General features: G+C 40.9%; 1 protein-coding gene across 1 annotated transcript in view; it reads left to right on the forward strand.

Annotated features, from left to right (window-relative positions):
* The window catches only part of MAP3K5 (mitogen-activated protein kinase kinase kinase 5), a 155,280-nt gene that overhangs the window by 118,787 nt on the left and 9,166 nt on the right, over positions 1–27,327 (forward strand). The window contains exons 14-27 of the mRNA XM_089530296.1: positions 61–142; positions 986–1,119; positions 3,093–3,220; positions 5,403–5,539; positions 7,578–7,683; positions 10,411–10,568; positions 11,127–11,304; positions 11,745–11,765; positions 13,510–13,687; positions 13,814–13,982; positions 14,325–14,510; positions 17,203–17,308; positions 20,188–20,434; positions 26,296–26,408. Coding sequence (XP_089386422.1) covers positions 61–142; positions 986–1,119; positions 3,093–3,220; positions 5,403–5,539; positions 7,578–7,683; positions 10,411–10,568; positions 11,127–11,304; positions 11,745–11,765; positions 13,510–13,687; positions 13,814–13,982; positions 14,325–14,510; positions 17,203–17,308; positions 20,188–20,434; positions 26,296–26,408 — 1,943 coding nt within the window. The remainder of the gene's footprint in view (positions 1–60; positions 143–985; positions 1,120–3,092; positions 3,221–5,402; positions 5,540–7,577; positions 7,684–10,410; positions 10,569–11,126; positions 11,305–11,744; positions 11,766–13,509; positions 13,688–13,813; positions 13,983–14,324; positions 14,511–17,202; positions 17,309–20,187; positions 20,435–26,295; positions 26,409–27,327) is intronic.

Consider the following 27,327-nt stretch of genomic DNA (forward strand, 5'->3'; position numbering starts at 1 on the left):
TTAGCCACATATTTTGTTCTATTGTAACCTGACCCCTTTCATTTTTATGAATATTGGCAGATTTTTTGAAATGGTTAATAGTATCACAGAAGAAATAGGAAAGAACACAGAAGAAGGCGATTGTGATGGAGATTCTTTGGAGGTAAAGGAAGTCATACATTTTGGCTAGATTTTTAAATTAAGGGAGGACTTATATTTAATTCTCAAATATCTTATAAGAAGGTTCAGTATTTCCCTTTAAAATATCTATTATTTCTTAACTGCCTGGATAAATTAACTTTAGTTATTCAGGATAAAAAGTCAAATTTCCCCATCTCATTTATATGGAAAAATATTCCTAAAGTTCAAACATAAAGTAGCATACCCCTTCACCTTCTCTAGAGTGCCCCAAATCCTTCTCAGATCCCACAGTTTTGTTTTGTTTTTGTTTGTTTTTTTGAAAAAAAATATCTCTACATTCTGAGTAGTATCTAATTACAATTTCGGGAATGGCCCATTTGCTACAAACATGCATATGCTGTGTGTCTCCCCAGTAAAGTCTAATTTTAAAAAAAATGTGGTGGTGTTGTCATTTAAGTATTACTTTAATCTTTGGCAGACACTTGCATGTGACTGCAAACTGAACCCAGCGCCTCATGCATTCTTTACTATGCATCATAAAATGCATCATACTATGCATGGTTACTTCACATCTATAACTTAGAAAATCTCCAATTTATGTAGATTTTTTAAACTGGAGTAAGAACAATAACTACTGGGAATGCTAATTGTCCATTGGGAGAGTGGGATAGCAATAAATTGAAGTAAAACTGTTTGGATTATATGGTTTCCTAAAATGTTTGTAATAAGAAAAAATCAATTCATACTGAAAGTGATTTTGTTGAGATAGGATGTTGTTTCCCCATATTTTCATCATATCATATACTGTAATTGGAATACTTACAAGAATCACTGTTCCTTTCCTTTGGCTTTTTTTCTGCTGCAGTATGACTATGAATATGATGAAAATGGTGAGCGTGTCATTCTGGGCAAAGGCACTTATGGCATAGTTTATGCTGGACGAGATCTAAGCAATCAAGTCAGGATTGCCATTAAAGAAATTCCAGAAAGAGACAGCAGGTAAGGTAATGGTGATTGCTGATAAATGTTCCTGTATTTACAGTTGTAGAAACTTGTAGAGAGAAAGCAAAGAGAACTTGGCTTAGTGATCTCCAGAACAGGAAGATTTCTGTAATTTGGGAAGAGGGGGGCAATATCTAGCTATGTTAGGGGTGAAACAGACAGTCCTGATGGGGTGGCATGTGTAAACGCCACACCCTCAAGCCAGTTTGAAGTCGGCTGAAGTGGCTGGTCTGTTGCAGCCCTATGTTTACTATTTTCAGGATGAAAAAGAATCAAGTTTGACTTTAGTTTTTCAAGGTTTAAACATTTGCATGAAATGCAGACTTCAGATACAGAAAGTTTTGTCTCATACTGTGAATCAAGACAATGTACAGACTTTTTCAGGTACATAGGACATTCTTGTTTGGAGATTATGTTTATAATATAGTCCTCAAAGTTGATCACCCTTTGTCTGAATGTGGAGCTAGTTTCCAGAATCCTTCAGCCAACATGTCCAATTTTTCCAGCCTTTGCTGTCTCTGTAATGACCAGTATAGACAACAGCTTCCCACACGTATGTTTGCTGACATAGTTTTAACATGGTAGTCTGGGAAGTGCCAAAGAGTAGGGCAGGCTCTTTTGCCCAGTTCCTCAAAAAAACAGAGCACATCCTTGTTAAGATTATTGGGTCCACACAGGCCAGAATACTTAGGGAACAGCCCAGATATCCTGGCCCCAGAGCTGCTCCAAGATCCCCCCCCCCATTACCTGGGCTCTCTATTGTGATGCCAGGTGGCTGTTCACACTCATGGCTTGCCATGCTGCCTGGTGCCACACCACTGGTGAGAGTAGCTTGCTCTAAGGTCAGAATGAGGCAGGTGCCCAGTGTCAATACATGGCCAGGGACCTCCTTCTGACCTCATTGTGAGCAACTTGTGATGATGGGCAGCACAAGAGAACACGTTGTAAACAGCCACCTGGCACCGCAGTGCAGGGTTCCAGAACTTGTGGAAGATCCAGTGCAAAAGGTGAGTTATTTTAAACTAATGTATTATTAGTGGGCTATATGGCAGGTTTGGTGCTGAATTGGCCAGATGTCATCAGGACAGTTCGCACCAGAATGGGAGACTGGGCCCTGCATTATCAGGATTACTAGATGTGGGAACAGGGGAGAGGACGTTTATTTGGCCTATGCAGACATGGCCTAAAGGAATCAATTCAGTTTTAGAAGCTGGAATTGTGCCCCTCTTTTTACAATTTAAACTGTTTTACACCTTGGGATGGTCAGTAGCACAGAATATGATATTACAGAGAGGAATGAAGGTATAGAATTTTACAAAATCAGTTCTTTTACTTTGAATCATACAATCAATTCTGCAATATTTTGCAAAAAGAACAATATACCAATAAATAATGTGCCCTGCTCAACAAACACTACAGCACTGGAATTACAAACTCATTATTTACATAAGTGAATAACTACTCATACAAGCAAGAGTTAGAAGTTACAATAGTTGGCTGCTAATGTATCACTAGGAACAAATTTTATATTTCAACTGTGCTAGAAAAACACAGAAAACATGCAGCCAGAAAGAGTATGTGAGTTGGCGATGCCTAGAAACAGAATATATCTCAATGAAGAGGGAAAAATTGTTATTGCACTTGAGGCAAACATGCACAGTTGACATTTCATATAAACCTCTCACTTTAAAAGCTTTTCATTTATGTTTGACTATCCAACCAAAAAGATAAGCTTCAGTTTTATTTTTCTGTGCTCGTGGGATGAGATTTATGTAGCCTTCGGGATTTATACCTACTTCTTCTGCATTGTCATGTGGTTAGGAAGTTCTTTCCTTTTCACAAACATTGCCAGGGCAGTTTGCTGTGCTGTTTAAAACATGGGCTACTGGGATTGCAATTATAATTTACAGTACAGCATTACACTCTACTGCATACAAATGCTGTTTGAAACATGGTCTGTTTTCCTTCAGATATTCCCAGCCTCTACATGAAGAAATAGCTTTACACAAGCACCTCAAACACAAGAACATTGTTCAATACCTTGGTTCATTTAGTGAAGATGGATTCATCAAGATATTCATGGAACAGGTCCCAGGAGGTATGAGGTCTTAGATTTTTTAAGTCTGCAATTTTTGAGACCAAACTTGGATTTTTTGTTTATTTACTTCAAACACCTGTATTAACTGCTTCATTTCTTGCCAGAATATTTGTAAATGTCCATTGTTAAAACAATTATAACTTTAGCTGAAGTTTGAGATTTGTGTACATTTGAAGTTGTTATCTACAAAGGCTCATGTTCATGCATCAATAAATCTGTTAAAGGTACCAGAGGAATAGATGGCTGCCTTTTTGAAAAATTTCTATCTTCTCTCCATTTCTACACAGTGATAAATATTTCATTTCTGATATGATTGTAGCAGTGCTCAGAGAACTCACCTCAAATGTTCAGTGAATGAAACTTTATGCCAGATCTGATTAATGTGCTCACTGGCCATGAAAGCACTGTGTACAGCTTTAATAAGAATAGCACCTAGGTCTTTCTGCAAAATCAGATCCTCAGGATTTCTGGTCACATTAAGAAGAAGCCTTTACACACATACAGCCCTTTTAGAAAAGAATGCCAAATGTGTGACTGCTGGGAACATGGTCAGTAGTTGTGGTCATGATCTCTCCATGTGTTCAGGGTACATAGGATGTTTATGTTGGAGGGAGAGCTATATGCAGATTCCTGTAATTGGAAGAAGGATAACCCAAGAAGATGCCAAGTGTTACATGTACAGAGTCTACTTTCTGAATTGACTTTTGACCAAAATCTCAAAAGGGTGGGGTACTGTGCCCCACATATTTCTGCATTAATCATCAATTGACCATTCCTTGAATTTAATTTTCAGATATAGCTATTAGCAAATAGATAGGAGCTGTTAATATAGCTCAATTATCTCTGAGTAGACGTCTTGCTTCAACCCACAGTATACTTTCTGTTTGCTTTGATAGATTCATTATGACAAATAAATAATTTAAGAGAGATGGGAATAATTATTTATGAGATTTTTCTTTACCTCCCCCCCCCCCCCTTACCTAGTAGTATTTAAAAACAGTTGTGCCCTTCTCTTCACATGTGTCTGTTGTGTAGATGTTAACGTATAAAACACAAAGGGCTGAAACAGACGGCCTGGTAAAGCTGGCTTCTAGCTGGCTTGGGGGCATGACATATAGGCACACCACGGCCGAATCACCTGGAAGCTGTGCCGGCAATTACATGCCACAGGCAACTTGGGAGTGTGGCATTCAGATGCCACTCGCCCCAGAACCAGCAAAAAGCCAGCTTTAGAGGCAAAGGGGTGGCTTTTTCTGTTCCTATTTGGGGTGGAAGCTGGCCAGATTGGAGCTGTGGCGTGTGGTTGCTGTGGCCCCAATCTGGCTCTCTCAGGGGTGGTGTAACGCTGCGCCTTTGGGCCTGTCTATTTCAGCCCAAAGTCACTTTTTCTAAGAAGTGAAGAAAGTGTGTGTTCCCACTGTAGTTCCTTGGATTTAGTAGTCAATAAATATAGCAAGTTTCTAGTTTCTATAATTGCAGGATGAAAATATGTCCACATTGTCCTTTCCGTATTGCAAACTAACACATGGAAGGATGCCAAGTGATAGATTTTAAAACAATCTGGATCTTTGGTTATCCCTGAAAGCAATGAAAGAGAAGTGGGAATACTTTTTTTCCCTTGATGCAAGATTTTGATACTTCAGTCATTTACAGTAGTAAATTATTTGTGGTTTCATCTGTTAGGTTTTTAAAAAAACCTCTTCCCTTTAATAATCTGTCATGACCAACAAATAATTAAAATTTGAGATCATCCAGTTGTAGTAAGCAAAGTATTCTCATTTTAAATACACATTAGCAAAAACAAACAAACAAAAAGCAGTACAGTGGCCCCACCATATCAGTTGGCTAGCAATCTGCAGATTCAACTCCTCATGGATTGCCAGGCCCCATATTATTAAAAGGCTGTGTGTGAATGCACTGACATGGATGTGCACATGTTGCCACCCATTGAATATTATAGGGCAAAACTGTCTGCATTCCCCCCCCCGCCCCCATCTGTGGGCAGGCCCAGAACTGAATCACAAGAGCTGGGAGGAGTCCACTGCATTCATTGTTTTTTCCCCAGAATGTGAGTCATATACGGTAGAAGATTTTGATATTAAACTAATGCTCCCATTTTTATTCAGAAGACATTTAAGTACTGTTACTGTTATTTGATTCTCTTCTTTTCACTGTGTTACAGGTAGTCTTTCTGCTCTTTTGAGATCAAAATGGGGACCACTAAAAGATAATGAACAAACCATTGGTTTTTATACCAAACAGATTCTTGAAGGATTAAAATACCTTCATGATAATCAAATAGTGCATCGTGACATCAAGGTGGGAAGCTTACTATGAATTGTTAATGTAGATTTTTTCCCTGAAATAATTTGGTTCATGCTAGTGCATATGAGGTGATTGCAATTTGGAACAAAATAATGAGTATATCATTCTCCACTTGATAATAGTAACTCATAAATGCTGGAGCACTGAAGTTTACTGATTGGAATGGAAGAGAACTGGATTTAAGTCTCAGAATTTTAAGATTATACCCCAGTGGGAAACCCAAGTTATACCCCAGTGAGATAAATCAGATGGGGAAAGGGAGTTTCCCATATTGGAAACAGTAGAAGATTCCTCTGCCTGATTTCAAGTGATTGCCCCTCCTACTTTACTCCACAGGACATAGACCACGGTGTTTGGTGAATTCCTTACCATTATTTAGTAACTTTCATGGGGATATAAATCTTTGCTTATTTTGTTTTTGCATACAAGAAGAAAAAATTTCAAAACTACCCCTCATGGTTGAAATTTTGAGATTTTCAGTATTTCATGATCATTTTCCACATTTCAGGATAGAATCATAGAATCGTAGAATCGTAGAGTTGGAAGAGACCACTAGGGCCATCCAGTCAAACCCCCTGCCATGCAGGAAATCCAAATCAAAGCATCCCTGACAGATGGCCACCCAGCCTCTGTTTAAAGACCTCCAAGGAAGGAGACTCTATCACCTTCCGAGGAAGTGCATTCCACTGCCAAACAGCCCTTACTGTCAGGAAGTTCCTCCTAATGTTCAGGTGGAATCTCTTTTCCTGTAGCTTGCATCCATTGTTCCGGGTCCTGTTCTCTGGAGCAGCAGAAAACAAGCTTGCTCCCTCCTCAATATGACATCCTTTCAAATATTTAAACAGGGCTATCATATCACCTCTTAACCTTCTTTTCTCCAGGCTAAACATCCCCAGCTCCCTAAGTCGTTCCTCATAGGGCATGGTCTCCAGACCCTTCACCATTTTTGTCGCCCTCCTTTGGACACGCTCCAGTTTCTCAATGTCCTTTTTGAATTGTGGCGCCCAGAACTGGACACAATATTCTAGGTGGGGCCTGACCAAAGCAGAATACAGTGGCACTATTACTTCTCTTGATCTAGACACTATACTTCTATTGATGCAGCCTAAAATAGCATTGGCCTTTTTAGCTGCCGCATCACACTGTTCACTCATGTTCAACTTGTGGTCTACTTGGACTCCTAGATCCCTTTCACACGTAGTTTCATTCAGCCAGGTGTCACCCATCCTATATCTGTGCATTTTATTTTTCCGCCCTAAGTGCAATACCTTACATTTCTCTGTGTTGAATTTCATTTTGTTAGCTTTGGCCCAGCTTTCTAGTCTATTCAGGTCATTTTGAATCTTGATCCTATCCTCTGGGGTATTAGCTATTCCCCCTAATTTGGTGTCATCTGCAAATTTGATAAGTATGCTCCCAATTCTGTCATCCAGGTCATTGATAAAGATGTTGAATAACACTGGGCCCAGGACAGAGCCCTGTGGGACCCCACTGGTCACTTCTCTCCAGGATAGTCTTTTGCAAATCATTTATTCTTCCAAAATTTTACTTTTTTGTGCCAAGAATGTACATTTTTGTATAAAATACCATGGGATGCAGGGAGAGGAGGGGATGAACTGTAAACCTGAGTTGCCATCAATCCACATGACATTCAATTTCACCTGAAATGTTTTGGATACTGCTCTGTGTAGTAATGCACACAGGAGAAACAACTACAGGTTGTGGTATCATCAGAAAGTCTCTTGAGAAATAACAAGGCCATGAAATGTTCATACATTTTTGAGTCATTTCATATTATTTTGTTTTTACTGTTTTCTTAATATAATGTAGCTTGATAGTAGACTCTTAGGAACTGTTTCAGTTCAAAATAAAGCTTCGTTGAACTAGAAATATTGTGAAAAAATGTAGCAAATAGCCACTTAAATTATTTTATAATGCACTGTTTGGCATTTCAGCATTCATTTTAACTGCAAGATGTTTTTCAGTATAAGCCATAAATTACAAAGATAATCCCAAATGTTCTTTCCTTCAGGGCGACAATGTTCTTATCAACACTTACAGTGGGGTGCTAAAGATTTCAGATTTTGGAACTTCAAAAAGGTTGGCTGGAATAAATCCATGCACTGAAACATTCACAGGTATCTTTCTAAACTTAGAACCTTCCAATTTCAAAGTAAAGCATATTCAAAAGTATAAATTAGATATTTGTCTTGATAGCTTTTAGTCATCTCAGGGTTGCTGTGTTTTCCTTCCTTATATAAAACTGTGTTTTCTGTGATTCAGTCATGTACGTATTTTGAAAAGGATACTCCCATACAAAGCAAATTTGAAAGTCTGGTGTAGACAGTGATCCTAATCACGTACTGGCATGGAAATGTTTATAGAAATATGGAAATGTATTCTGGAATGCAGTTTTATTTATTCTCCAAGTTGTTGGCATTAGATAAGTAATACTTTGCCTGTATTATGCACATATCAGTTTCCCCAAATGTTATCAGAAATATCCCTAGTCCCTGAATCAAGAGAAATTCAGACAGCTACAGCTAGCTGACCTTCCATATTATATAGAGACACTAGAGGTCATATGTATGAATATCCTTAGCTGGCTGACAGATTGTGTGCGCACTGTTCTCTTTTGCAACATAGGAGCCAAGTGGAGCATGTGTGTGGAAGCACATATCTGTTTGGACGTTAGCATCTTTCTAGGGTGATATTATTAAATTTAATATTGAATTCATCAAAATACAATTAGTTTAACAGTAATCTAGTACCCAATTTAGCAGTTTAATTCAGTTTGGTGTAATATAATTACCACGCTATTGCTGACTACAGCTCTCCTCATACTTGGTCCAATGGCCATGCTAGCTGGGGATAATGAATAATGCCAATGATAAGTGTATGTTCACAGTTAGGAATGAATTGTGGTATCAGACTACAGTTGAGTTCAGACTCTCACTCGGTCATGAAACTCAGTGGCATCCTTGGTCCACTATTATCTCTACCTAACCTACCTAATAGGATAGTTGTGAGAATAAAATTGATTGGTGAAGCCATGTATGCTGCATGGAGCTACTTCGAAAAAATAAAGATAAAAATGAAATAAATCAGTAAGTAAATACAGGTAATATAATATAAGCAACAAGACAATAGAGAAGTTCTGTAACAGTGTGAAGTCGAAGGCTTTCACAGCTGGCATCCATAGTTTTGGTGGGTTTTGGGGGCTATGAGGAGTTTATTCCTGACATTTCACCAGCAGCTGTGGCTGTCTTCTTTAGAGAATGCTGGCATGGAAGAGAGTGGGGTATATATCCTGTTGGTTCAGAAGAAGCAATTTACGTATTAATCTGTATACAGTGGTACCTCGGGATACGAAATACCCAGGTTACGAAATTTTCAGGATACGAAAAAAACCCATAGGAAATTATTGTTCCGGGTTGCGAAAGTTTTTTCGGGTTACGAAAAAACTTTTGGTGCTTTTCTGCGCGATTTCACACGGAATCGCGGCTTTTCCCCATTAGCGCCTATGGGAATTCGGCTTGCGAAAGCCTTTCGGGTTACGAAATTGACAGCGGAACGAATTAATTTCGTAACCCGAGGCACCACTGTATTGTTTTGTTGTTGAATGGCAAGGCCTCAGGGTGTCTATTTAATTAGTGATCCATTGTCTGCTAGGCAATCCCCTTGACTTTGGGTGGTTTTGATTTGCATTTGCTGTGACTTGATTTTGGTGTTTTTCAGGACTAGTAGCCAAACTTTGTTTACTTTCAGGGTTTCTTCTTTCCTGTTGAAGTTGTCCAGGTGTTTATGGATTTCAGTGGCTTTCTGACCTGATAGTTGTTGGCATGGTGTAGAATTTCAGTGTTTTCAAACAGCATTTTTTGCCCAGGATGGTTTATAATGTGTTTCTGCTACTGCTGATTTTTGTGGCTGACCCAGTCTGCAGTGTCTCTCGTGTTCCTTGATTCGTGCTTGGATGCTGCGTTTAGTGGTCCCTATGTAGACTTGTCCGCAGCTGCAGGGTATGCAGTAAACTCCTGTGGCCATGAAAGGGTGTCTCCTGTCCCTCACTGAGTGCAGTATTTGCTGGATTTTCTTGGTCAGTTTGTAGATCATCTGAAAAACAACCACCCAAAGGGTGGAATAAATGTCAGGAATAAACTCTCCTAGAATACAGCCTCATAACCTGAAAAACCCACAAAAAAATCTCTGAAGCAGTATTTAGAAACTTCTCTGTGAACTAGGAAGTCCCCAGTACGGATCTCTCACCTCTGCCATATACTCGCTAGGTGTCCTTCGATAAACAACTATTGTAAGCTGCTTTGTGTCTGCATTGCAATGAAAAATGGGATACAGTGTGTGTGTGCATGCACGCATGAAAATGAGCATGGTGCTGGCGCCTTCCCCATTTCTCTTGTGCATAGACCACTTCCAAGACTTGTTGAAGCACAGTATACTGGTGTCATGTTCTGGCTCACCTCCAGAAAAAAAAACTGTTTCACAGTCTGGCTGTAATGGGAAACTAGCATAAAAACAAAAGTACCCAAGCTAGATGTATAAGGTAAGTGCAAGAACAAAGTGTAGTCAGGGACAAAGCTCCTTTTCAACTTAATGAAAGATCATATATTAAACTAAGATTATTAAGTTTAAACCAGGCTAAATTGAAGACTCTAAAACGCTATATAAATGCTACAGTAAAAGTGCATAAAGCAAGTATGTATATAAATATACAACTATCCAAACCTCTTCAAAAGCTTGTTCATTTAAACATGAACTGCATACCTCCTCTGTTGTGTTTTACTGTGGATCAAAGAAATTCTTGCCGAAGTGAAACAAATCTCTTGGCTTTTCTTTTTTTTAAAAAACAGGTACTCTTCAGTATATGGCACCAGAAATAATTGATAAAGGACCAAGAGGTTATGGAAAAGCTGCAGATATCTGGTCCTTGGGCTGCACAATTATAGAAATGGCCACAGGGAAACCTCCCTTTTATGAACTAGGTGAACCACAGGCAGCAATGTTTAAGGTTAGATCATATCTGTATAGATAAATGCTATGTTTTTGTAAAATAAAATTTTGTTATCTAATTAAAGGCTGAGCAAAAAAAGTGATACACTGGTTTGAGGGCAGAGAAGAGCATATAATTTGTGGTGTTGATTCAGATAGATAAGAAAATGCTTTGAAGAAAATAAGATGTTGAAATATTATTCAGAGAGCCAGTTTAATGTAGTAGTCTGAGTGTTGGACTACGACTTTGGAGAGTAGAGTTCGGTTTCCTGCCCAAGCATAAAAACCCACTGGGTGACCTTGGGTGAACCACACTCACTCAGCCTCAGAAGAAGGCAATGGCAAGTCCCCTTTGAAGAAACTTTCCAAGAAAACCCTACCTTCGGGTCACTATAAGTCAAAAGGGGCTTGGAGGCACACAACAACAAATTGCTTTTTAAAATTAATTATTTACAGAGAAAGAATGTTTTAAATAAAAGTGGGAGGGGGCAGTTCATGCTGGTTCTGTTGTAATATTGCATTTTAAGGAAAATACTTCTCTGACTTCTGGATTGTTTTCCTTCTTATCCTACATCAGGTTGGAATGTTCAAAATACATCCTGAGATTCCTGAATCCATGTCAGCAGAGGCAAAAGCCTTCCTACTGCGTTGTTTTGAACCTGATCCAGACAAAAGAACTTGTGCAAATGAACTTCTTGTTGATGACTTCTTAAAGGTCACAAGCAAAAAGCGGAAGTCCCAAGCAAAGCTAGCAGGTAAAGGAAGACTGGTCTAACCTGGGAAGCTTAAGATCATTATGAGCTCTGACTAATAATGGAATAACAGCTCTGTCAAGAGTACAAACACAGAGCTCATTAGCATAATAAATTCTGGTCTTCAGCCATCAATTTCCATTTATGTGGTCCAAAACATGCTTTTTAAATGTTTCTTTTTTAAAAAAAAAAATCCTTTTTTAAAGCAGTTGGAATGGCTTCATCTTTTGCATAATGGAAATTAGTCATGACAAACTGGGTCAGCACCTAAGTGTTTGCCTATAATATTTTTGAAACAAGATTTAAAATAGACTCAGAACACAATAGTGTATGGTATAGAAATTCATCAAAATATGTTTGCAGTTCTGCTGTAGAAATGCATCTTAGATGTGTTTAATAACATTTATTTTTTCTCTTTTTTCTTCTCTTTATCTTTTCTCCAGCACTTTCAGTTGGATCAAATGGTGAGATGAATACTTAGATCATTCTCCTCTTAACCTTGTGAACCCTTTGAATGTTCTAGAACATTAGACCAGTAGTTTTCAAACAATGGGCTGAGACCCCCAGGAGGGGTGTGAGAGTTGCTTAAGGAAGGTGTGAGACTTGGAAGCTCTGATTCCACCTCTTCCTCCTCCTCTTCCCAAACTTTTTAATGTGAAAAAATTACACGTGTTCGAGTTAAGTATTGAATTTACTTAAATAAAACTGATTCTAATCTGAATGTTATTTCCTTATAAAATTTTAAAATACAAATATGCATGAATGCATGAATGAAAATATGCAGACTAAATAAACAAAATATTTTTATTCATAAACTACATCGAATGGGGGTGGGCACGATGTCCACATGTAAAGATTGGGTCCCAATGGCTAAAAGTTTCAGTACCACTGCATTAGACTGTTTATATAACCAGAAGCTACCACAATTACAATTTCAAATGAGTTAACAGGAGCCAAAGATACAGTGCGCCCATGCTATACGCAGCTTTCAGCATATGCTGAAAGCTGTGAGGAACCGCATGCAGGGTGTGCGGGGCGGCGCATCCCATTTAGATGAATGGGGGCACATGCCCAAGGCACACATGCGCTGCCGCACCGCCGCGCCACTGTTGCATGCACGAGCCCCATTACTTTCTATGGGGCTCAAGCATATGCCGGGGTTTTTTAGGCGGGGAGTCCGGAACAGATCCCCCACGTAAAAAAAGGTGTATTGTATTAGAGAGCTTGAATGGCTCTTAGAAGTGGCATTGCTACCTTAACAGGCAATAATGTCATGCTGCTTGTACAAACAAGTTGAATGGTCGTGGGTTTAATGGTGATGGTGGCTGCCAGCTAGTTGTGGTTTGAGCTGAAACCACATACTATTTTAACTTATTCTCAGTAGAAGCAAGTTGAAGGTATCAGATGCTATCTTTGTGGGTGTACAGCCAATGCAGGCAGCAAAGAGACCGCACCATTTTCTTTGTGGTTTCTTCAGTAACTGCACTCCCAAAGGCAATGTTTGATTGGTTTAACTCGCTGCTGCTTAGAATTAGGAAAATGATTTAAAATAGCATGTGGCTGCAACCTCATTTAACTAGTTGCTGCCATACTTTTCTTTGCCAGTGGCCCAAGAAAAGAGGAAGGATGAGTCACAACAACCAAGGCATGCAGTGCAGCAGGGAAGTGTTAATAGGGAGCCCTTCATCAGAAAGCTTTTTGCTCATTGGCACTCAGACTGGGCCGTGCGTCTCTGGAAAAAGCATTGGTACACCTTTAAGCAATAAATTCAGTGAAACCTATTTTCAAATCAAGCATGTTTAGACTTGACTCTGAATGTGTTGTCTTCCTTTTCCCCCCAAATAATTCTTCAGAGATTACTATTTATATGGTAGTTATGTATATTTATAGAGAAAATTGAATATTCCCATACTGCTTTGCAGAATAGCAGGTTCCTTTTAGAAGCACAATGAATATGATACATCCATCATGTCAGTGCATATTTTAGAATTGTGCATCTAGGAGGGGATTTCCATGTGTTTCAATTAATCCACACCACCCAGTTTCCCTTGGATACTGCCATTATCACAGATGAAAGAATTATGCCACTTCTCAGGGTATACATGCTATAGTGGTGGGGATGATAATGTATTGTGTTCATTATAATTTACTGTCCATAGATAATTTTGATACACTCACTGTCTGGATTTCTTCTCCTTTCCTAACCAGAATATCTTCGAAGCATATCTTTGCCAGTCCCTGTTCTTGTAGAAGATACAAGCAGCAGCAGTGAATATGGTTCAGTTTCCCCTGACACAGAGTTAAAGCTTGACCCATTCTCTTTTAAAATGAGAGCCAAATCCTGTGGAGAAAAGGAAGCCAAAGGACTTAGGTCTCTTTTTCTAAGGTAAAAAATCTATATATCATCCGTGCAAGTTTATGAAAAAAAGAATATAACATTTTTAGATGAGTTTAATTATATTCAGATGAGTTTACTTGATTACTAGCAATTTTCAATGTTAACTCTTTACAGCATTCCAGATGAGAATTTTGAGGACCACAGTGCTCCTCCTTCACCTGATGAGAAGGATTCTGGCTTCTTCATGCTCAAAAAGGACAGCGAGCGAAGAGCCACCCTCCATAGAATTCTAACAGAGGACCAAGATAAGGTGGTGAGGAATCTGATGGAAGCCTTAGCTCAGGTAAACAAATACTTCATGGTATGTTTAGCATAAACTTTTTTAAAGCAAATGATATGCATTCTCCCACACAGGTCAATAATGTACCTATGGGAAGCCCACAAGCAAAACATGTGTGGATCAGTGCCCTTGTTTTCCTGAAAGTCTTTCTCATTCCTTACAGTGTTATGGAGCCGTTTACCATGACCTTCTCTCTGATTAAGCACCATGTCATTCCAGTTATGGAGCATTACCTAGCTGAAGCACTGTACAGCAGCAGTGCACAGAAGGGATTTGCATTTCGTATTTTATCTATTGCTTTGTGATTGTACATTTGTAATTAATTGCTCTATATTGTTTTAACAGGGAGCAGAAGAACCAAAGCTGAAATGGGAACACATCACAACTTTAGTTGCCAGCCTCAGAGAATTTGTGAGGTCAACTGATCGTAAAATCATTGCAAATACACTTTCAAAGTTGAAATTGGAACTAGACTTTGACAGTCATGGCATCAGCCAGGTTCAGTTGGTACTTTTTGGTTTCCAAGATGCAGTAAGTACAATCCTCTACCATTATTTTTTTACTTTATGTAAAGTATTTCATTATGAATTTTCATAGACTCACACAATACAGTTCAGCATTGCACACATTAATTGTATGGCATGATGATCAAAGTGTGGTATGATGATCAAAGTGCTGGTTTAGAACTGGGGTACACAGATTCAAATCCTTGCTCATGCATGAAGCTCACCAAGTTAACATGGTCCAGTCACTACCACTTAGTTTTATCCTACCTCACATGGCGGTTGCGAGGATAATTCAAGGGGACAATGTAACTGCCTCTGGATTTCTTTGTGAAAAAACTGGGATATAAATGTTGTTGATGGTGCTGCTGCTTGCTGAAAATCATGATGATGACCACGACAATGATGACAACCATGGCTGCTGACACCACTATTGTTGTTATCTCTTCATTGTATTAGGGTTCAAAATGGGAAACATATAGAGCCTGAATGCAGTTGCTAACTACCATGTTTCCCCGAAAATAAGACTGTCTTCTGTTTATTTTTCCTCAAGAAGACACACAATTGCTTATTTTCAGGGGATGTCTTATTTTTACGATGGGGCAGATGAGAAGGGCTGCCCGTCTTCTTTACCGCTCTGCGCCGGCACGCTGCATGGCCACGCCTATCACTATGTCTTATTTTGGGGGTATGGCTTATATTGTGCAAATGCTTAGAAATCCTGCTATGGCTTATTTTATGGGTATGTGTTATCTTTGGGAAAACAAGGTACCAGAGTAACCCAACACTTACATAAATATTATTGATGCAATGAGTCTACTCATCAGGACTAACACTTGAATTTAAGATATATTAAGAACAAGGTGGAAAAAAAATGGTTGTTGAGTGCCTTCAAGTCATTTTTGACTTATGCCAATCCTCAGGTAGACTATCATGAGGTTTTCTTGGCAAGAAGTTTCAGAAGAGGTTGGCAACTGTTTTCCTCTGAAGCTGAGAGAGGTTGACTTGGTTTTCATGGCTGAGAAGGGATTTGAACCCTGTTTTTCAGAGTACTAGATCAACATTCAGACCATAGCAGCACACTGTTTCTCTATTCAATTTTTATCATAGTAAAATTTATCTTGAAGAAAATGTTAAATCCAGGTAAGACACATTCTGGATTTTAAAAAAAATACCAATGGAGGAAAGCAACAGTCCATAATGCTGTTCAACGGTAACATGTGTTTCATTGCCTGCTGCTAAGCATGGCAAACCCCAGCCATCTTCCCAACCTTTGACATGAGGAGGCAACCAGGTGTTACCTCCCTGCCTCTAGCCCCCAAAGTTGCCTTGCCAGATCTGGATGTTAAGGACACACTGTCTTATTTTGTGGTACTTTTTGTTAATTATTTATTGTAATGAAAAATGAAAATATCAAAATTGTTCATTCTGGAAAAGAGTGACTAATGGGGTGCCTCGTGGTTGTCCTGGTCCCAGTGTTATTCAACAAATTTATTGATTACTTGGATGATGGAATAGAGAGCATGCGTCTCAGATATTGCAGATGACATCAAGTTAGGAGGGGGAGTCTCATACTCTGGAGGACAGGATCAGAATTCAAAATGACCTTAACAGATTAAATAGCTGGGCACAAACTAACAAAATGAATTTCAATAGGGAGAAATGTAAGGTATTACACTTTGGCAGGGAAAAAAATGAAAGACTCAAATATAGGGTGGGGGACACTTGGCTTGATAACCATACATGCAAAAGGCATCTAGGAGCTTTAAACAGACCACAAGGTGAACATGAGCCAAAAGTGCTGGCCATATAGCAATTTAGCCATATAGCATATAGCACTGTTGGCCAACATGGCTACCCCTGGGCATGTTTTCTGGGTGAGCCAACTGTGTGATGTAGGAGCTAAAAACTCAATACCCTTCTAGGCTGAATCAATAGTAGTATAGTATCTAGATTGGGGAAACTAATAGTACCACTCTAATCTACTTTGGTCAGACTTCACCTGGAATATTGTGTTCAGTTATGAGCACCAGAGTTCAAGAAGGATATTGACAAGTTAAAATGTGTCCATAGGAGGATGACCAAAATGGTGAAAGGTCTGGAAACCATGCCGTATGAGGAGTGGCTTAGGGAACTGGGTATTGTTCAGCCTGGGTAAGTGGTGACATGATAGCCATGTTTAAATATTTGAAAGGATGTCATATTGAGAATGAAGCAAGCTTGTTTTTTGCTGCTCCAGAGACTAGAACATGGAGCAATAGATTCAAGCTACAGGAAAAGATGTGCCACCTAAATATTAGGAAGAACTTTCTGATGGTAAGAGTTGTTTAACAATGAACTATGCTGCCAGAGAGAGTGGTGGAATCTCCTTCTTTGGAACTTTTTAAACAGAGGCTGAATGGCCTTCTGTCAGGAGTGCTTTGATTGTGTATCCCTGAGTGGCAGTAGTTTGGACTGGATGGCCCTTGTGGTCTCTTCCAACTGTCTTTAATTCTGTGACTGCCCTTCTAACAATGGATAGATTCACTTGTAATAGTTCAGTAAGTAACATATATTGAAGGTTTGCTAGTATATCAGTTTATTTAAATATGACTTACTATTTATTTCATAGACAGACAACTGGTTAACTAGGAAGACTGAATATTCAAACTCAGACAGAAAACTGAGTCTAGAAAACAAGCAAACAAAAGTTATGTTGTCATTCAAATTTCTTTTTCTAGGTTAATAAAGTTCTAAGAACCCACAATATCAAGCCACATTGGATGTTTGCACTAGACAGCATAATTCGCAAAGCAGTACAGACAGCTATTACTATTCTGGTTCCAGGTGAGATGCTTATCACTCATATCAATGGTTCTTTAAATTATAAGCACACACAATCTGGAAGGAATTTCTGTGGAAATTGCCATCTTTTATATATTAAGAGTAGACTGTGTGGTCTTCTATATGCTGCTGAATTACAACTCATCACCCTTCATCACTGCCTTGGGTGCCAAAGCTAATGAGACTTAACTAATGAGACACTAATCCTAGTGTTTGGATCACGCCCTTTTCAGTCCTGCTTTATGTGTACTGGTTGCCACTAGGTGGAAGATGTTTATTGTTAAAGTATATTGAATGTAATTTTTCCTCATTCTTTGCTCTTAAATGGCATCCAGTTCTTTTTAGAAGCCCCTACTGATCTTACAGTATTTGAACCGTGGCTGCATTCCAGTTTTGTTGTTTTACATATGCACTATTGCTTTACAGAGTAACATCACTATTTTTGTGGTACCCAAAGCACTTTCCTCCTTCAATATTGTTACTTAAAACGTGGGGAATTATGCCCCAGGAAGCATGATGCTTTTTTAAACCAAAGAACAGGTATACATCAGTTAACAAAGTAGATGTGTTCCTGGCCATTACTTCTTTAAAAGAAACTTAAAAGTTAACAGAAACTTAAAAGTAACTTAAAAGAACAGCAGTTCGACATGTTTCAGGAAAGCTTTTGTTCAAAACTAACATGTGAAATGAAATAACCATGTTAGATAAACCTAGCACAGGCGGGATACAGACCGCCCAAAAAGGGCGGTGTGCCAACACTTCCTTTTCCGCCGGTGGGAAGCCGCAGCGGAAAAAGAACCTGCAGAAAGCAGGTTCTTTTTTTCGTTGCGCTTGTGACGCCCGAGTGCGCATATGGCGCACTCGTGACGTCGCAAGCGCAACGTGACATGCGGACACTTTGCATCCGTCACATCGTAATGGTGGTACCCATGTAGACAGGGTGCCACCATTTGGATGCCGTCGTGACGTGCTAAGGTTGTGGGACGTGCAGTGGTGCCGTCCTTGTGCAACCCTAGCACGAATCCAGGCCGGCGCAAAGCGCTGTCTGGATAGCACCTTAAATAAACAAAACCCTTTTGACTTTTCTCAAGACAACTTGACGGCGCCTTCCAAAATGCTTCTAGGGATTATTTTTCCTTTCTCTAGCTTCCACTTTCCTTATTATTTTTTATTTGGTGGCCAAACATACAGAGCTATGCTTTGTTTCACATGTTGGGTCTCCCTGTTGAGGCAAGTTGATCTCCCTTTTTCTTTCTTTTTTGCTGTTCACAGACACAGTAAGGGACTCTGGGGGCAGCTGTTTGTAGGCAGGCCACACAAAGGTATAGTAAGATTGGTTGGAACAGAATCCCATTCTTTCTCAGCTCAGGCTTGGCTGTACTAATTACTGCAGAGGGACAGCTGCAACCTGACATTGAAAGTCTCTGTGTCCAGCCCTCTTTCATCATCTTCCCAGTGTGGAAGCTGTTAAAACACATCGAGCTAGTTAGTCACAGAGGACCAGGAGGTAAAGAGAGGCTTAGCAGGTATAAAAAGACTTTGTAAAAGGGGCTTTCTGTAGAGGCTTTGTTAATAGAGGTGTGCTGTTCATGGCCCACATGCAAATAGTTTTGTTTAAAATTTTTTTTTTTTAAAAAAAGGTTTTTGAAATGGAAAGTGAATTTCTGGCCACTTCAAACCCCAATTGATGGTGCAGCCTCCAGTGGACCCAAGGGACAGAAACCAGGCTCACCATTCAGAGTTAGCCCTCAATCTATGTGGGATACTCACTGAGGGTCACTTCATATGTAACAAGTCAGTTGAATCACATTTAAGTGCATACCATTAAGATTAAAATAATCAAAAATTGATTATATTCCATTTCCGAGGTTATTCTTTTAAAAAATAAAGAGCCTATGGTTTTCTAAATGCTTGGCTTTTAAAAGGTAAGTCATTCCCTGCACATAAGCTTACAGTGTAATTGACTGATACAAAGGGGGTAAAGTAATGAGGAGGGAAGAGGAAAGCAAAATGTGTTAAGTTTGAACTTGAACTTGCAAAGTTCAGAAGAATTTAAAGGAGTAGGAATCATGTAGTTTGGCCTGGATGGATTTCTTAAGTGCTAGGGGGGAAAAAAGGGCAATGAACTGTATGAAAAAGAAAAGGCCTGGAAGCAAAAAGTAAACACTAAAAGCATTTGCTCTGCGAAAAGTACTCTAGCTTAGTGATTAGGGGGGAAAAGCTTTAGAGATTATTTTTGAAAAATCTCTAAAGCCTTCCATTGCATGTGTAGCAGCAGTGAGCATTTACAAGATGATAGACTGTACTGCCAGATTGATGTAATGCAAATCTCAGTCAGTCAATCACTCTTACTTGTACTAGTAGATGCTGTAGCTCAAAAAAGTATTTTTATATAATACAAAAGTCAGTACATCTCTTTCAACTATAGTCCCTTTTCTAATTTAAAAAAAAACACAAAATTGCCAGCCCTGTTTCCAAGAACATGATTTTTTCAACTAGCTATCAAAATAAACTCATAAAACAGGACAAGGAGCTGGCTTGGCAGACTTATCTTTAGTGTCAATTTCATAAGGTTGTAGACACTATCAAAAAGACCCTGTTCCTTATATTTTGCCTTTTTTATGGAGCAGGGACGCAGTCCCAGATTCTTTCTGGGATAGGTATCATATTAACAACTTAATTTTTGTTTTGCTCCTGATGTGTCAGACATGCAAAGTTTTCTCTCAGGGATTTCTTTCAGGGATTATGTTGTGACCTCTGTCTGAAGAATGAGTGCAAGGTCTTATCTAAAAGTATTCAAGTGTCCTGTCTGTACTAGCTTTGAAGGAATGCAGGGTACAGAACTCATCATACCTCTCTTCAATTTTGTTGCTGTGTAATAGAATTGAGGACGCACTTCAGTTTAGCATCTGAGAGTGATACAGCAGATCAGTGCGAGGACATTGAAGGTGAAGAAGAACATGAAGAGCAACCTGCAAACCCAACAATTCAGCATCCTTGCCTCATACCAGATGATGCTATAGCTACCTCAGGAGTGAGCACACTCAGTTCCAGTGTGTCCCATGAATCCCAGGCTGCCCAGAGATCCCTTAATGTTCAACTTGGAAGGCTAAAATTGGAAACTAATAGGTAAGTCTTTGGTATCTGAAGATATCAGTATCCTGTCATGGCTAACATTGGTATGTCATAGCTAACATTGTAAGACGTATTCCTGTATAATCCATATGGAAATTTTCATCGTGTTTACTATCTTATTTTGAAATTGACAGGGTCAGTTTCATTATCTTTTGAGTCTTGCTTAGTATTTGCCCCACACTGGCACCTCAGTCCAGTTGAGCACACATCGAAGTAGCATGTCTAACTGAGCACACACGGAATTATCCATGTACTTTTTAAAGAGCAAAAAATTCCAACAGCTAGCTGTTAGTTGGGAAAGGGGAAACAGCAGAAATCAACACCTTCTTAAAAGACAGTTACCAAAGTTTTAGCTTCAGAAAATATTAAGAGCCATTACTTAGATTTAGGAGTGACAAGCATATACACAGTATATAATTTTGTACACAGTTTTCATATTAATAATAATAATAAATAATAAAATTTTTATTTATATACCGCCCTTCCAACAGATCAGGGCGGTTAACAGCAAGTTAAAAACAATAATAAAAACATCAATACATACAAATACAACATCACAAATTCAATAAAAAACAGAAAAGCCCCGAATTAGCCAATCCCTTGCCAGTGAAGAGGAAGGAGGCCCATTGGACTTTAGTCGGGGAATGCAATACAGAAAAGGAAGGTCTTTAGATCCCTTCTAAATTGGGCCAGGGAGGTGGCCGAGCGGAGCTCTATGGGCAGCGTATTCCAGAGGGCCGGGGCGGCGATGGAGAATGTCTTCCTAGTAGTGGAGACAAGCCTAGCCCCGGGAACCCTAAGTAATTGCTGCCCAGATGTTCTGAGGGTGCGGGACGGAATGTATGGGGAGAGGTGGTCCTTCAGGTATCCTGGGCCCAAGCCATTTAGGGCTTTATAGGTCATCACCAACACCTTATATTGTGCCCGGAAGCGAATCGGCAGCCAATGCAGATCTTTTAACACCGGTGTAATGTGGCTGGCCCTGGAGGTACCAGTGACCAGCCTGGCTGCCATGTTTTGTACCATTTGTAGCTTCCGGGTTTGGTATAAGGGTTGCCCCATGTAGAGTGCATTGCAGAAATCCAATGTCGAGGTTACCAGAGCGTGTACCACTGTTTCAAGGTCCCTCTGGGCCAGGTATGGGCGCAGCTGGCGAATAAGCCGAAGCTGATGACAGGTGCTCTTGACCGCCGCATTCATCTGAGCAGTCAGGTGAAGGGACGAGTCAAGAAGCACCCCCAGACTGCGCACGGAGTCCTTCACAGGGAGCGTGACCCCGTTCAGGACAGGTGGAACCACCGCCATTCCTGGGCCAGGGGAACCTATCACGAGTACCTCCGTTTTCTCTAGATTCAGCTTGAGTCGGTTTTCCCTCATCCAGCCCATTACTGACTCCAGACAGGCCACGAGAGGAGAGACGCCATCCTCAGTCACTGCATCAGTCGGAGACATAGAGAAGATTATTTGGGTGTCATCAGCGTACTGATAACCCCGCGCCCCATGTCTCCGGATGATCTCTCCCAGCGGTTTCATGTAAATGTTAAATAGCATGGGAGACAGAATGGCTCCTTGAGGGACCCCAGTTTTAAGGGCCCTCTCATCGGAGCACACGTCTCCCAGCTGCACCATCTGGGACCTCCCAGAGAGGTAGGACCGGAACCACTGGAGCGCAGTGCCCCCGATTCCCACCTCTGCCAGGCGCCCCAGAAGGATACCATGGTCTATGGTATCGAAAGCCGCTGAGATGTCCAAGAGCACCAACAGGGACACGCTTCCCCTGTCGATGCCCAGACGGAGATCATCGACCAAGGCGACCATGGCCGTCTCAACCCCGTAACCCGCCCGAAAGCCAGTTTGAAATGGGTCCAGATAATCCGTTTCATCCAAGACTGCCTGAAGCTGGATTGCAACCGCCCTCTCGATCACCTTCCCCAAGAATGGCAGCAGTGAAACTGGCCGATAATTATTATGTACCAGGGGGTCGAGGGAGGGCTTTTTTAATAAAGGTTTTACAATGGCCAATTTAAGAACAGATGGAAATTGCCCTTCCCTCAAAGATGTATTAATAATCCGGCGTAACAATAAAGTCACAGCCGGTCCCCCCTGGGCCGCTAGCCACGAGGGACAGGGATCGAGAGAGCAGGTTGTCTTCCGAACACTTCCGAGGATCTTGTCCACATCATCGGTACTTACCAACTCAAACCGATCCAGTTTAACAAAGTCCACGGAGGCTCTGGATGCCTCTACCCTAGGTTCTGCTTGAATGTCGGCGTTAAGACCTTCGCTTATCCGAGAGGTTTTATCCGCGAAGAAGTTATTAAATTGGTCACAGCAGGCCTTAGAAGGTTCAAGGATCTGGTTCGGGGCAGGAGGGAGCTGAGTTAGCTCCCTGACTACCCTGAACAACTCTGCTGGACGCGACTCCGCGGACGCGATACAAGCACCATAGAACGAGTTCTTAGCTGCTCGTATCGCCTCTCCGTAGTCCTCTAACAGTTGGTCTAGGAGAGTCTTGTCGTCTAAGCGAAGGTGTTTCCGCCAATGGTACTCTAGCCGTCGCAGCTCCCGCTTCCTTGCCCGGAGATCTTCTGTATACCAGGGCTTACGTCACTTCCAACCATGTATCCCTCTAGGGTTCCATCAGCCTTCGAGGGTGGACCATCCTAATAGGTCCACCACCCCCGGGAGGGATCTGGGTAGTGACCTTGATTTTTGCCTCTACCAGGAAATGATCCGTCCATGGCAGGGGGGAAATATTTGTTATTTCCACCCAGGGATTTTCCGCATCCGAACAGAAGACCAGATCAAGAGTATTACCCGCACAATGCGTAGGACCCAAGATCAGCTGGGACAGGCCCATGGCCGCCATGGTATCCATGCATTCACGAGCTGCACCGGGTGGAACATAGCTGGCCGTGAGAGAGATGTTGAAGTCGCCCAGGACAAGTAGCCTGGGCGTCTCCAGCATCAGTTCAGCGACCAGCTGTGTCAGCTCGTTAAGGGAGTCCGTTAGCGCACGGGGTGGCCGATACACCAACAGAATCCCTAGACTGTCCCTCGCTTTTAGGGTCAGGTAAATACACTCGATGTAGGACGTCTGTCGGATGTGGTTCCTGGTGAGGGACACGGTGTTCCTATGTATCAAGGCCACACACACCCCCGCCCACCTAACGTGGGTTGGTCCTTCACCGAGAACCCGGCAGGCAGGGCCTGAGCCCACACAGCATCCCCTTCAGGCCCAAGCCAGGTCTCGGTAATGCAAGCCAGATTGCAACTTTGGTCCTCCAGCAGATCGTGGAGGATGTGGGACTTGTTGTTGATCGATCTGGCATTGCACAGGAGCAGCGACAGGGTTTGTGGCATGGTTGGAGTGACCCTCAGGTCCCTTAGGTTGGGACAGGGACAGGAAGGAGAGATAGATATGACGCATCGATCTCGCCTTCCCCTGGAACGCAAGTCCCTTCTCCCACCACCATACCTCCCCCTGCCCCACACAACCTCAATGGGAGCTCCGCTCGTAGCGATGTTATCCCCTTCCTCCCCAGCCCGTGCATCCCCCACATCCATAACCTCCCCCCACCCTTCTCCAGCAGTTCAGAGAGCAGAGGTTAGCCACCTCAGGCATCCTCTGCTCTAAGGCTAACCCAAACCCTCCCCAAGCCCAATAGGAGCTGCGCAGTTGCGCAACTGCGCGGTGGTAGCGCTGCGGAGTCCCGCAGCGGTGCCTTTTCCAGTCCGTGGGCGGCACTCCCGGGGTGGTGCGCAGTTGCGCACCTCCGACACCCCGGGAGGAGGCCGCCCGGCAGAAACGCGGCTCTGGCAGCGGTGTCCGGCGAGGAGGAGGAGGGGGCGTGGCAGGAAGGTCCGGACGCCCGGCTTTATGCTCACCGCTCTCACCTGGTGAGCCTCCTCCTTGCCTTCCCCCCAGATGTCCCTTAAAAAGCCCTCTCCCGGCTGCCGCAAAATGCCAAGGCCAGCCAAAACAGAGTCCCGCAGCGGTGCCCTTTCCAGTCCGTGGGCGGCACTCCCGGGGCGGTGCGCAGTTGCGCACCTCCGACACCCCGGGAGGAGGCCGCCCGGCAGAAACGCGGCTCTGGCAGCGGTGTCCGGCGAGGAGGCGGAGGGGGCGACATGGCATCTAGCTAAATCTAATTTAGATTTTGCTTTAAAGAATTAAAATAGCTTATTTTCAAATAATTCTTACATTTTTAAAAAAACTACTTCAGTATAATGTCCAAGTATCTTTGTCAAAATCTTGCCACTCATAATAATTCATCTTTGTAACATTACGAACAACCACCAGGTCACCCTAGTGACTGAGGTACCAGAAATAAATATAAAACTAAACTAAATGGGACACATTTATCTGTAGCTTCTAGCTTTTGTCATTTTTGATCTCCAAAATATAATATAGGAAATTTAATTCCTGGAGTTAATTTTTTTTTTAAATGTCACATTGAATAATGGAGATAGAAAATGTAATATTTCTGTTGCTAGCTTGTTGAGCCAGAACTCTTCTAAGAGCTTGTTTTTAAAGTTGATTTAGCCTGATGAACATTAATTGAAGAAAAGAAAGATAAGTCCTAGATTCTCTATTGATTATGCTGTAAAAGTTAATATGCTTGACTGAATTCACCAGTAGCTCAAATCTCTCTAAGAATAAGTGCTTTTGAATCAATAGCATTTATGGTATATAGTTACACATCAGAAGTGTGCAAAGTCTAGCTTGGTGGATACATGTGGCCTCCTAAGGTGGCCCCGCATGGGCCACCAGCAAAGAACAGATTTTTGCTGCTCCTTTTGCCTGGGTCCACCTTAGAAAGCCTCAGAGCAGCTTCCAGCTGCTCCGGGAATGTGCGTTGTCTGCTTCTTTTGGGCCTCTGCTTCGGGCCTAATTTATTTGATAGTTATATTTATAACCTATACTTCCTCATTTCCACTTTTCCTCCCCTCCTTGTTAGATAGGGAGGAAATGGTAGTTGTCTAGTGAGTTTCATGGCTCAGTTGGGACTTCTGCCTAGATCGTCCAAGTTATACTCCAACACTTTAATCTCTATACCACACTTGCTATCAAAGCTGTACATTTGAGGTACATTTCTGCTTTTATTACATTGTGGCAAACAAAAGGAAATCTTGTTCTTAAGTGGCTTAACAAAGCAAGGCAAAAGAAAAAGAAAGCAAGCAAGAGAGAGGTAGAAGAGGAAGCTATTTGATAATAACCCAGTGCTGATTGTCCCCATTTCCAAATTGCTACAGATAAACACTCCTGTCATTCATATTAATTAGAAACTGCATAAAAATCTCATTTGATTATTTCTTACGCTTTTTACCTAATATGTAGTATCATGGCTTATCATCATGTTTCCATCCTCACCTTTTGAAGTTGGCTCTTTTAGGACATCCACCTCACTAAAGCAGTGTAATTTATCAGAAGATGCTGTTAAACACTTTGATTTAGGCAACCATTTGATCTTGCTTTTTAGTAATGACTGATTGTAAGTGAGTTTTTAGACTATTTTAGCTGCCTCTAATTTTTAATGCATATGATTTCATCTGAATTTTGTCAACAGTAGGAAGAAAAGGACTTACTTCCATTTAAGTAAATACATGTTTATATTCCATGGGGTTGGTGGAACTACAGAAATAAGCATAGCAAATGGAAACACAATTAATACCGTCTTGATGAACTGTAAAAACTTGTTTTTAAAGTATTTTAGTTTTGTTACTGAAGGTGTGCATAGAAATTAAAGTAGCTTTGCAATACTGTAGTTTCTGCTTCTCACTGATGTGAAAGGGATGATCTTTACAAACTTAGTGATACTTAATTTTCTCTTTATCTCTGTCTCCCTTGATAGATTACTCGAAGAGCTAGTGCAGAAAGAAAGAGAATTTCAAGCCTTGCTGCATCATGCTATAGAAGAAAAGGAACAGGAAATCAAAAACCTAAAGCTTAGGACCAAGCCAATAGGTGCTCTATTATTGTTATTTGCCATCAAGTCATTTTCAATTTATGGAGGCTCTGTGAATGAGATACCTTTAAGTGAATCTGTTATTAATTGCCTTGCTAACCTCTTGCATACTTAGGGCCATACTCTTTTCCCATTGTCCTCCACTTTATCATATTTTCCAATTATTTGTGTCATCTCATTCTATGTCCAGAGCACAACAAATTCTGTTTAGTCATTTTGGCTTCTGGTGAGACTTCAGGCTTGGAACCATTTATTGGTCTTTTGCGGGGGTTCCTCTGTTCCAGAGATAATGATTTTTTTCCCTACCAGTTTTCTTTACTGTCTTTACTGTCCTGCTTTCACTACCATACCAAGAAATTAGAATATTATGGAATGGATGATCCTGACTTAGCTATTCAGTATTCTACTAGAATCTCCAAAAGCAATTGCTCCTCAAAGCAGTTTCCAAAGAAAGCTGATGCAATCAAACCTTTCCCCAACCACCACCTCCACCACCTCCTCCTCCTCCTTCTTCTTCTTATAGTTTATTTCTATAGCACTGTAAATGTACACAGTGCCGTACATACAGATAATCAAGTCAATAAAAATATAAAACCTGCCAATGGCATACAATCTACAAAATACATATAAACAATAGGTAGTAATATAAAATAGAATTAGTTAAAAAAAACAGGCAACAATTAAAATGTCAACATCCATTATCTAATCTAACCTCCCCTTATTACTGCTTCGCCTTACTTTGCCTCCAGAATAGATTTAATTAATTAATTAATTTTATTTTTCATATATTCATGCTTTGCAGGAAACCTTTTAATTAGAATTTGGAAAAATTACTTTTTGACTGAAGCACTCAGAATCATGTGGCCATGCTATTTGCAGGATTCTAGGAGTTGTTTTCCAAAAAGTACCTTTTACAAG

The sequence above is a fragment of the Sceloporus occidentalis genome, unplaced genomic scaffold (assembly GCF_023333645.1).
Source record: "Sceloporus occidentalis isolate IW3139 unplaced genomic scaffold, rSceOcc1.0.p SCAF_6, whole genome shotgun sequence".
Classification (NCBI taxonomy): Eukaryota; Metazoa; Chordata; class Lepidosauria; order Squamata; family Phrynosomatidae; genus Sceloporus; species Sceloporus occidentalis.